At 38.7% G+C, this 12,998-nt stretch overlaps 1 protein-coding gene across 1 annotated transcript in view; it reads left to right on the forward strand.

Annotated features, from left to right (window-relative positions):
* The window catches only part of LOC150077446 (serine/threonine-protein kinase BRSK2-like), a 614,186-nt gene extending 610,408 nt beyond the window's left edge, over positions 1–3,778 (forward strand). The window contains exon 18 of the mRNA XM_090386750.1: positions 2,678–3,778. Within this exon, the coding sequence (XP_090242876.1) occupies positions 2,678–3,054 (377 nt within the window). The 3' untranslated portion in view covers positions 3,055–3,778. The remainder of the gene's footprint in view (positions 1–2,677) is intronic.
* The last annotated feature ends 9,220 nt before the right edge of the window (positions 3,779–12,998 follow it).

The following is a 12,998-nucleotide window of genomic DNA, read 5'->3' on the forward strand; positions in this document are numbered from 1 at the left end:
TGACTTTTAGTCAAAGTATGGAGTGGTACCCAAGATCTGAATTTTTTCCTAAGTGACTTATTTATGCATATAAATAATTACATAGCAATATTTATTCGACCTTGAGAATGCCATGCACTACAAATGCACAGGTAAATAATTAGGTAAGTCATTTCCTGATTAGATATGGATCAGTGCATTTCAACAAGTGTCTTTTACGTAGAAAAGATTTGACTTACTCCGTCATACCTCTACATATTACGTAGAAAAGCCTGCGCGGGATTGGCAAGCAGGGGGTGGTACCCCCTAGTTATTATTATTATTATTATTATTTAACAAGAAAAACAACAATAACACTAATACTTGGATATTTTAAGAATAATATACTGTGTTAATAATAATGTAATACTGTAAATCATATGGACTTCCGGCAGAGTGGCATGGTCACTGACATAACCAATATGCCTAAGTGGTCCATTGGTATTTATTGGCAGCACTTTTTATTTCTGTTTGTTTGTTTGTTTAGATATAGCCTAGTTCTCACCCACCTATGTGGGACTCATCACATTCTTCACATTTTCATCTCTATGTCAGTTTAAAAAAGTATATTACCCTACCAAAAGTATATGGGTACCTAAGCCTTTCGGAAAACGTAAGTTTTAACAAACAAATCAATAAGAAATAGGCCCACCTTTGGCCCCAGTGATAACATCGATGTGTCATGGGACACTTTTGACTAGTTCTGCAGCATGCATCATAAATTTGTGTTGAGCATATTTGCCCATTCATTTGTGGAAGAGGGGTGTATTGACTGCACCATAATTTGGCATTCCAATTCACTCCAAAGGTTTGGTCATATTTAGATCTGAGCTCCAAACTGGCCAGCCGAATTGTTGGATTTCGTTTTTTCCAAACCAAGTTTTTACATTGCTAGCTGTATGGAAAGGGGCATTATTGTTCTGGAAATTGGAGGGCCCATTTTTTATAGAATTTTCAGAGTGTGGTCACCATGGAATTGGCCTAGATATCAAAGTACCACTCGGCATTGATGATTGTAGGAACTAAAATTACTTGGAACTTAATGACTGAATTTGAACATGACAGCAGTTTCAGACTACGGTTATGCCCCCTTCTCCAAACTTCATTGTCTGCACAATACAGGTGCAGTAGATGACATTACAATGTGATGGACAGACTGTCAGCAGTAGCTCTGCCATCTTCAAATACATGTATTGCCGGGGGTTTTTTTTGTTTTTTTTTACTACCGATGCACACTTGCATTGCCCTTGCTCTTCCACCTTTTCACTATACAGTAGACTGTGGAGATAACAGCACATGAGATCGGATGTTCACATACAGCACAGATGTCTTGCTGTACCAAAAAAAACAGAAAACAGCAAGTCACGTTATTACTTTATTTGTTATATTCGCCATTTTGAAAGTTGTTGTTGTTATTTGGTTTTTAGGAGCATTAGCAACTAAGGTTGGCGCCTCCGTAGCCAGGTGGGCAGGAGCAGCAGTGCGTAGCACACGCTTCTTGATTAGACCGGGGTTCGAGCCCGTGACCACCAAATACGGAGGAGGCGGAAAGGTCAGGGAATGACCACCGCATATCCCCGGAGCAATATGGCCTTAGTTGCTAATGCTCCTAAAATCCAAATAACAAACAAACAGCAACTAAGGCCATATTGCTCCGAGGATATGCGGTGGTCATTCACTGACTTTTCCGCATCTTCCATATTTGGTGGTCACGGGCTCGAGCCCTGGTCTAATCAAGAAGCGTGTGCTACGCACTGCCGCTCCTGCCCACCTACAGAGGTGCCCATTTGAAAGTGAATTCTGTACTGATATCACGAATTATACTGCAGTTTTACATTTAGTTTAAATTAAAAACCCTTCACTATTTCTCCTAAAGTTAATAAACCTCATACACAGAAGAAAAGAAGAATAAACATTAAAGGTTAGTTACAAACTTGATATAATAATAAAAAATAGAACGGGCTAAGTAGGAGTGTAGAATAGGAGTGGGAGTAGAGTTGGAGAGGCAGAATATAACACTGGATCTTCAACATGTTTGTTTTTTTTATGTGCAATTAATAAAATTGCATTCTTAATCTCTATATTTCTTATTTAGCCTCATTATTTCTGCATTAAATATATTAAAAATAAAACTTTCTAGATAACGAAAAAATCGAAATAACGGCATCATGAATCCCCGAAGGTGCCGTTATTCCGAAAGTCTACTGTATCTGCTCCTATTACCTTTCAGGGGTTCAAACGTGTATTTAGCGAAAAACTGCTGCTATGCAATCCAAAAATGAAGCATGTTTGAAACACCGTACGCTCCTTGTTATAACTCATTTTATTTTTTAATGATATCTTTGTTATTACACAGTTTTAAACTTGTTATTGTTACTGTTTTGTATACATCTCCTTAGAACCGTTCACTACATTGGGAAAGGAGTGTCCCAATATCTGTGGTAGGGTAGTATTATATAAAAGTGTTATATGATATGTGACGTACTATAACGAACTGTATAACGTAAATCATATGTAATATACGGCGAACTTTCTATATTGCGTTATGAATTCAAAATATTAAATTAAAACTTTAATAAAAAAATTTAAAAAAAACATTAAATATATTTCTCTTGTGTTTTTTTTTTTTTTTTTTTTTTTTTTTTTTTTTTATTTCCAGGCCCCATCCGTAGGTTTAAACGAATCTGTGAACATATTCAAGCCCAAATTCTCGGCCGCCGTCCTAACCATTCTCCCCGCATCAGTCGACGACCAACTGCCGAGTTGAGTGAAAGTTCTTCATGTGGCTCAGAGAGCCTGTCACCCACGCCCTCCCGCCACCAGGTCGCCGATGATATGGCTGTCGCTGTGGCAACTTCGTCGGCAGCAGCCGCAGCAGTTATGTCTCGTTGTAAATCGGACCAGGATGCAACCGCAGATATTTTCGAAAGGGAGTCAAAGATGGTGACCCATCGGAGGGATAGAGAAGATGCGAGACCCCTTTTGAATGGTAGAAGAATGAGCTACGACTTAAAAAGTTCCAAGGACAAACTTTGATGCTAATGATGTTATTGTTCTACATACTTTGCCTAGTCTGGAATACACCCGGTGCCCAGAGTGCAGTTCTGGCTCACTTTCAAGCTGGAACAAACTGTTTTCCTCGTTTAACCACAGCAGAATTCTACGAGTTCTTTTGGAAGCTTAACCTGTGGGAAAGGCGACTAGTGTTTAATTAAGAGATGCATTATATCTAATGCTACCGATATCATCGTCTATGGCATATTCTCTACCTACATTAGTCGTGGCGAAGCAGGAAACTAAAGTTTTATTGTTGGAACTGAATACTTCCCAAAAACTTCTCATATTTATCTACTCCTGTATATATTCAGGAGAAGCAGTCTTACGATAAGATACAGGGAAGGAGCTGTCCTTCCAGAAATTTGTTTGTCACGTTGAGTTAAGAGTTGTCATTTGTACATATATCATAGTTACCATTGGTCTTGTCATTATCAAAACGGGAAAATTATGCATGGGGGTGCGTCAAGAATATTTCAGATGCCACCTACGTCAGTAAAGGTAATCCTGCAAATATTGAAATGAGCTTCAATAGGCTAAGCATTTCGTTTTATATAATTGAACATACACACCGAAAAACAATTACATGTGCTTCTCTGATGTCAACAAACACAAGCTTCTAGTAGTGAGACTCGTAGAAATTAATTAGTCAATTAGTACCAAAATAATACCCGACTGCACTTTGTCACTTAGAATTAAGATTTTTCCAGGCTGTTTTGTCAAGTGTGACAAATATATTTACATTTAAGAACTATATCGACGGGTTATACAAAGATTCATTTAGTCTAAAGGTGTGTGTCTATACGGTGTTTGTTTATTCCTGACAGCTTAGCAGTGGAACACGTTATGAAAGTTTATGTTGTTATGTATCTTGTCTTGGGATATTAACTCAAGTAAATGACCATACGGCCATATTGATGTAAAACCAAGTTAAAGTACGCTAACAACACAAGCATGAGAAGCTGTTGTCCTGAAAAGTGCTTCCTATTAAAGCATTCTTTTAGAAGATTAGTTAGAAAAATAATAGACAATTTAGGAATATTTTTGTTTGTGTCTTATAAAGGGTGGGAGTAACTAGTGGGGCGATATTTATTCAGCATTTAAGGAAAGAGAGAGCGAGAGAAATAAATATATTTTTGAGGGTTCACAGGTTTATAAGATTCGGTATTGTTCAGAATTTTGTTTTGTACATCGTTCAAGAATCTCTAAGCAGTAGAGCGAGATACTTGCGCTTTTCATCTCTGTTTTTTTCTCTCCCTCTCTCTTATTCCCCAGTTTTTACATAAATATCATGCAGTTGATGTACTACAATTATGTGAAAAAAAAAAAAAAGGACCCGCCTCCCATTTTCCAGAGATATAAATATATATCTTCAAAATTAGGCATAAGATCACGTCAAGTTGGATTGATGCAGCGCCATTACTTATCACATTTACAATTATTAGTATTATGGAAATGCTAAATTTGTGTGGTTGCTGCATTGATTTTTCAAATGTTTGTCGGATGCGATTCATACTCTGTATACAAAATGTTTTTTCAGCATGATGATCCTTGACGGTAGTGGTCAGTGATCATTCTCGCCTGTTGCAATAATTCAGATTATCTAACATATTTATTCAGTTGGTAAGGTAAACACTGAAATCTTAAATGATGGAATTTGTGTGCGACACTTGTTATATTTCGTTACTTGGTTGTTTTCAAATTTTATTATGATATTAATATTTTTCGTTTTCCCCACTTTCACATTGATTACCTTTTGATTACCAAGTCGCCAAAGTAATGAATTACGAACATTGTTAAAGATATTGTTCTGTTGTAATCCCGTTCATTTTATACTTATTCCAAATAAATTTTTTATTTATTAGGCTCATGATTATATTTTTGACTCACCTGTCTAGTTTATGCTTTTAACTTTTCTGTAGTATGTTAGTGATTTCTTCGTCGGAGTCTTTTAAGAAGAGTATACTTTATTTGAATAATCCCATTGAGTTAAAAATTATATATACAGGGTGGTCAAATTAACGTATCCCTATTCAGAGTTTTCTGAAGCTAAAAGTAATAAGCGGAATGCCACCAAAATTAGTAAGTAAACTATTCAAAGCATGGGGAGAAGGATCCTGTGAAAAAAAAAAAAAAAAAAAAAAGTTCCAAAATCTGCCGATAGGGGATATGATAGAGCTGTACAAGAGGAACGACATGACAAAGTACCAACAAATAAATAACTAAGACAAACCCTAATGAAATTAGAAATTGTTATTTGTGTTCCTTGTAAAAAAAAACAGAAAGAAACTGAACTAAACTGCCAGAGGAAATGGTTTCACGGCTCCAAACTCACTCACAGTTTACTCCCGATGGTCGGCGCCTCCGTAGCCAGGTGGGAAGGAGCAGCAGTGCGTAGCACACGCTTCTTGATTAGACCGGGGTTCGACCCCGTCACCACCAAATACGGAGGATGCGGAAAGGTTAAGGAATGACCGCCGCATATCCTGGAGCAATATGGCCTTAGTTGCTAATGCTCCTAAAAACCAAACAACAACAACAATCCCGATGGTTGAAGATGTCGCTGATGGTGGAGTTGGTTTTCGGTGTGATTACCATTGTTCTGAATCAGAAATTGCATTCGATGCGCAGTGTGCACGATTGCAGAATGCAACATCTCTGCAGTAATGTTCCGCACATGCTGCGTTACGTTGTCCTTTAAGACAGCCAGGTTAGGGACACTTCCTCGATAGACATTGGCCTTGAGTAACCCCACAGCCAAAAATCACACGAGGTAAGGTCAGGCGAACGTGGTGGTCATTCAATGGGAAATAAACGACTAATGACTCTTTCTACAGTAAAGTGATGCCAAAGAAGCTGCTGTACTAGTCGTGCGATATGAGGAGGAACCCATCTTGTATAAAAATTGTCTCGTCCAGTTGAGCAATAATGAAACTGCTCAGCATGTGACGATAACTTTGTGCTGTAATGGAACAGGTGGCTGCTCCTGCTGGGTGCAATTCCTCGAAAAAGTATGGCCCTAGGATGAAATTTGAAGTCACACCACACCAGACGGTAATTTTCGGCAAGTGCAATGGGATTTGCTGAATAGCATGCGGTGCTTCTGAAGCCCATATTCAGCAATTTTGAGTGTTGACAGTCCCATCGAGATAAACAGGGCCTCATCTCCCCAGAGAATGTTCCATGGCCAGGCATCGCCCACTTTCATTCTGGTCAAAAACGTTAGAGCAAATGCCATTCGTTTTTCAGGATAATCTCTTTGCAGCTGCTGCTGGCGACAGATCTTGTTTGATTAGTTTCTGAAGAATTTTCCACACAGTGGAATATGGAACATTCAATTGCCTCGTTACTCCCCGTGCGCTGCTACTAGTTCCAGCAGCTGTAACCATGGATCGGTCGACAATAGCTGTTGTAACTTCCTCTGCTGCCTGAGGTGAAACAAGCTTCCTTCCTCTTCCAGGCTTAACAACAAAGGACCCAGTTTCCACAAATTTGTTAATCATCCTTCTAACTGGAGCAGCTGATAAAGGACTTTGACGTAAGTTCTTCAGCGTCTAAATTCACGCAGAGCATTGCATCCGTTAACGTAGAAGAACTTCGCAATTAAAGCGCGATCAGGCAGAGTGAGGCGCACTGTTAACTGTAAACTTACAGAATACGCCTGCGACGTCCGCATTGTGCCTATACAGATGTATAGCTCTCTGCTGCTGGGAAAATTAAATTAACTCGGATTTATGCAAATTTTCTGCTCTCTTGGGTGTTTTATTTTTTTGTTTGGATTTAAAACTTTATGCAGTTCAGTTTCTTTCTGTTTTTTTTTTTTTTTTTTTTTTTGCAAAAAGCACAAATAAAAATTTGGAATTTCAATAAGGTTTGTCTTAGTTATTTACTTGTTGGTACTTTGTCATGTCTTTCCTCTTGTACAGCGCCATGACATCCCCTATCGGCAGATTTTTTAACTTTTTTTTTTTTTTTTTTTCACGGTATCCTGCTTCCCATGCCTTGAATAGTTTACTTACTAATTTTGGTGGCATTCCGCTTATTACTTAGAACTACAGAGAGCTCTGAATAGGAATACTTTAATTATGGTTGTTGTTGTTATTTGGTTTTTAGGAGCATTAGCAACTAAGGCCATATTGCACCGGGGATTTGCGGTGGTCATTCCCTGACCTTTCCGCATCCTCCGTATTTGGTGGCTCACGGGCTCGAACCCCGGTCTAATCAAGAAGCGTGTGCTACACACTGCTGCTCCTGCCCACCTGGCTACGGAGGCGCCTTAATTATGGCCACCCTGTATATATATCTTGCTATTATGGGCCCCCAGATGTTCACTCATAACCGTAAGTGTAGTATAAAACTCAATACCTTTTGGCAGTAGTGGAAGTGTGCGTTCAAGGGTGGATTTGTGCTGCTGAAAACCTGAAATAACTCAAGGAAAAAAATTACGCACTGCGCCTGAGATCGGTTAATTGTAACCTCAATTGAAGAAGACATTGGAAATTCTGCTAGTCGTCGACGGGAATGGAACTCAGACCATTCCAAATGGACAATGCATCTTGCCAATTATACTGCCAAGGAGGGTTTTTCCAAATACTGTATATGCAAAAGTTTAACAGCAAACATTCATTCTGGAAATAACGAATTATTTAAAAATTACATAAATATTAAGGCGTATTAAAATCGCAAGATTAAATTTAAAAAAAAAAAAAATAATAATAATAAATCAGTCTATTTTAATCTGTTTCATAAGATTATCCCACTTTTCCATGAGATTCTGTGGTAGTTTCCATATTTAATTATCTAAAAGGCTTAAATACCCTCTTAGCATTACTATGTAATATAACTGTCGAAAAAAAAAATAATAATTGTAGATTATTCCTTCCTGTCTTCAGTAAGTTTACACATTTATAATGTGTAAACATCGATGATACATATTTATGTGACGCCTCCGTAGCCAGGTGGGAAGGAACAGCAGCAGTGCGTAGCACACGCTTCTTGATTAGACGGGGGTTCGAGCCCGTCATCACCAAACGGAGGATGCGGAAACGTCAGGGAATGACCACCGCATATCCCCGGAGCAATATGGCCTTAGTTGCTAATGCTCCAAAATAACAACAAATATTTATGTATTAAATATGTATCATCGAGAACACTTGTAAACATTTCAAAAACTCATTTTATAATGAGCTTTTGCAGTTTAATGTTTTCTGTTGAATGATTTCAATAGTTTCTACATTTACAATAAAATGCTTTGATCTGTAGGGATCTCTTTTTTTTTTTGATTGGTTAAGACCAATTGTTCTACCCTGCTAGATTCAAGGAGTAGGTTTGTCTCCTGCTTTATTCTAAATTAATTTTCAATCCTTAATTGATACATATAAAGTCATGATACATGTTTATACATTTTACAGGGCCTCTGGCCACTAGATTCCTAAGTTGTGAGAGAAAGCGTGAGCAGAGTGAAACAACTTATACATCACGCATGATAATTCAACAAAAGGAAGCTTGGTAAAATCCAGAACACGGTGCACCCTCCAAAATCTCCTTCTTTGCTCGGCGAAGAGAAGAGGGGGGAGTAAGCAGTGATTGACAGGTGGCGACTCTGCCCACATACTGCGTTCCCCTTCCTCTCCGACTGCACGTTAGAGGCGGAAGTCACGTGTTATCCGTGTCAGAGCTAAAAAATGAGGAAAAAGGAACAGCAAAACGGCAATCTTTTTTTAAATCAAGTAACAAAAATGCACGTTATTCAGGGATCACAATTTTTCACATGACGTCACAATATGCGGAAGCTGAAATGAAGAAAAAAAAAACAGCAAAAAAGGCAATTGTTTTTAAAACAAGGAACAAAAATTCACACAACGTGCAACCAGTTATTCTTTTCACTCGTACATTACTCGGCGATTCCACGTGCGCTAACAATGAAATTGCTCTTTGTTAGTGCACAAAATGTGTACAGAAATACTTTTTTAAAACAAAATCTTGGGAAGCTGCAGCCATCAAATCCCAGCTTTTGCGACCGTACATTACATTATAATGTTACTATGACCACACTGACCACTGATACAATATCTGGGAAAACAATGAAATCATCAAAAACCTAAATGAATGCAAAGAACACTCACCTCATCAGTCCTGGCTTGAAGACTGGTATACTTCCCAAACCCTGTTCAGAAAATCCATCGTTAGGTCTTCGCTGCCAGAGTGCCTATGCCGCCACATATATTCTGCGAGGTAGGAGTCGAATTGACCATCTACTGTTCCCGATGGCAGTTGCTGTTTAATAGCACTCCATGAGTCCTCGATACTGTTAGTGTTTGCACCAGTTTCAGGGTCAGTAAAATGAAGAGAGTGGTTTACTGCCATGTGCTTAAACTCTTTGTGGCCTAGACAATCGTAAGACCGGGCAAAATGGAAGTCTTAATGATGTCCACGAGGACTTCTTTACTCCAATTTTCTACGACCCTGGAAAAACACCGTGATGTACCCATTCACTCTTTTACGGTTATTATACTTCCTTTTGCCTAACTTGCTCTCATCAATTTCAACAATAGCACAGACTCCGCCTATCATACTCCTTTCTCGCAAACACAGATCCACACATACCTCTCTACAAAAACTCCTCCAGTCACTCACTGCGGTTTGACTAACACATCTCATGTATAAAAAATTCACACGGTGTCTTCTCAGCCCAAAAATAGGTGAGAAGAAGCACCTCAATCATACTTAATAATTTACTTTCAGAAAACCACGATCCCTTCCATACAGATCTTTTAACGTGATAAGGATTGGCCCCTTTCTTTCTACACTGTCACTCAAATCCATCCGTAATGTCCTTTCGCTCGGTCAATCTCATCGAACCTCCACAGTGGCAACACTTGTACTCAGAGGCTATCAATTTCGCACACGTACACCATTCAATCAGAGCTTTACATCCGTCCTTTTCCAAACCTTACAACATTTTCACAGTCACGTATTCCGTTGGATTGAACAAGGAAAATAAAAAAGAAAAACCAGAAATAAACACAAATAACAATTAAAAATAAAAGGTTTTTCCCCCAAAACCTCTCTTAGGCTTCTTGATTCCATTCAGAAGAGGGCAGTTAGGTTAATTAATGACTCATCTCTCACAGAGTCTCTCCACTTTGTCTCATAGATGTACTGTTTCTACGGCATGCCTTTTCTACAGATACTTCCATGGGCACTGTTCTTCTGAATTAGCTTCTATAATTCCCGCTCTCTCTTTCAAAACAGTCCGAACACGTGCCACAACCAGCCAACATCCATTTACTGTCTAACTTCAAACTCAGAGAATTAACTTTTCATCTTCTTTGTTTATTCATTCAACTGCCATTTTCTGAAACAACCTTCCCTCATACGTATTTCCTGAAAATTACAGTTTATAGAAGTTCAAGTCTAATGTCAACAAATATCTTCTTTCGTCTTCTCAACCACCAACCGCTAAGTACTATAGGTTCTAATATCTCTCGTGTTTGGGGTCTTCATAAAAAAAAAACAAAAAAAAAAAAAAACAGATTCTACAACGATGCAGTACGACCGCCACAACACGATAAAGACAACAGGAGAACGAACAGGTGCGCACAACAATGCGCAACTAAGCAAATGATAATTTCGCATTTACCACTAAAATCGTGTACAATCATGGTGTCACGTGACATCCATCTGTAACGTAAGTGTGAGGTGGCTTCGCCTGCCAATTACAGCAATGAGTGGGGGTCCTCCACCTGTCTCTCACTGCCATCTTTGCTTTAATCGCACTACCCAGAGGTGCACCATATTCTTGAGTATGGCCAGAAGGGTTAATATGACAGTTTCTAAACAATGGATTATTCTAACAAACATATAGGGAAGTTTTCTTCTAATACCATTTATGTTATAATTAAACGAAACAATCATCATATACTAGATCATCTTCAACAAATCAACTGTTACTCTACTCTTATCTCATATCACCTTAATTCTCAATCGCAGAAAGCTATAATTTTCAAACTGTAGCTAATTAACATCAGTCAAGTCTCAAACATTTACAAAATTCTAGTCTAAGGGGTTAAAACCTATAGACAATTAGTACTCTCCCGGTTTTACTTGAGTAGGAAGACCGAATAGCATTGGGAAACAACTATGTATTCTAAATTATAGGAGTTCCCTTAGTTCCTTTTCTTTGTAACAAAACAAGCTTAGGTTCCTTTACTCACGGAGGAAGGTCTGGGTGCCTCGTTCCCTTTCTTGGAATAACTGCTCCGGTCTGAAAATTCAGGAATTTCCTATTATTCGGATGACGCGCCTTCTCTCCTTAAATCAGACTTTCTCTGCTCCTACACTTTTCAGTCATCTAGAAATCACTTCATCTAGACTCCCTAAAATTCCGTGGCCTCCGCAACTCTTCATTACCTTTTTTTTTTTTTTTTTCAAATTTCTACTCTTTTTCTTCACGCTCACCACTGCTCTACTGAGCCACTAAAAAAACCACTCACAGACAACTTCACCCAACTCAACTACTCGACTTCTCCCGTGAAAAAAGCCCTACCGCAACCTTTCCATACCACACCTCACGAACGACTAACCCCCCTTTCCCTCGGTCCTCCTCCTTATATACACACGGTTTTCATTTACTTTTCCTTCCTTTCAATTAATCCCTGATTTCCGGACTGTTCACATCCACCTGAATGCTTTAATATTTTTTGGCCTTCACCAAGTACACTTGCCGTTATTTGCAATTCAAGTGTAAAAAAATATTATACGTTTTCTATAACTCATTTAACTATGGAAAAAATATCATAAATCATTGCGAATTAGTTATATTTCAATAATGTGTAATATAGGTTAGTTATATTATTTCAATAATATACACTGGTGTTCAAAGAAAGTGCATCACCCCTTAAAATTGTAATTGTCATCCGAATAACGTAAGTATATGGCAATATTTCTTACAGATTACATCAGATAAGATTGTCACGCGTAGGTGATGACGTAATATTGCATCAGCTGTTGTTACTTTCAGCTATACAAGCACGCTCTGCAAGAGTTGCAGTCATTCCTTGCTTGTGTCAGGATGGCGAGTTACGTGCAGTTGACGCCACGAAGAAAGAGTGGTATACTGTAATTGCTTTACGTGAGGAAGGACATTCTTCCCGTCATATTGCTTATGGAGTGTCTTATAATCAGTCGATAGTTAGTAGATTTCTTTCCTAACTCAAGAATACTGGTTCTGCTGATAGGAAAAAAGGAACCGGACGCAAACGGGTCTCTACGCCAAAACAGGACCGCGTTTTGAAGCGCTTATGCCTTAAAAACCGTAAAGCTTTTTCATCTGAGCTGAAAAGAGAATGGGAATGGTAGCAAGTGCAGTAACCGTCAGAAAACGCCTCTTCAAAAATGGACTTGTAGCCAGTCGTCCTAAGAAGCCCCTCCTCGCACAAAAAATGAAAAAGGCCCGATTAATTTGGTGTGAGGAGCATGTCAAATGGACCCCCGAGCAGTGGAAGTCAGTTATTTTCTCGGATGAGAAGAAATTTAACCTGCATGGCTCTGATGGGAGACAAACGATTCGACGTAGACGTGGTGAAGAATACCATCCAGACTGTATGGTGTCTACAGTGAAATTCCCTACCAGCCAAATGATATGGAGGTGCATTTCGTATCGGGGAGTAGGTCAACTGCAGTTTATAAAAGGTTCCATAAATGCCAGTGGATACTTGGCTATATTGGAATGCAAATTGCTGCCAACCATTAGAGACCATTTCAACTTAAGTTAACTGCATTTTTCAGGACGACTCTGCTCCTTGTCATCGGGCGAAAAGTGTAAGTAGGCACTTCTGTAGTTACTTTGGCTTCATTTCTGCATTAGAGGTTCGACAGTAATGAGTTTACATTTGTTACATGTGAAAAAATGGTTGGAAGGATGG

This window comes from Mastigoproctus giganteus, chromosome 12 (assembly GCF_048544385.1).
Source record: "Mastigoproctus giganteus isolate SK-2022 chromosome 12, ASM4854438v1, whole genome shotgun sequence".
Taxonomy (NCBI): Eukaryota; Metazoa; Arthropoda; class Arachnida; order Uropygi; family Thelyphonidae; genus Mastigoproctus; species Mastigoproctus giganteus.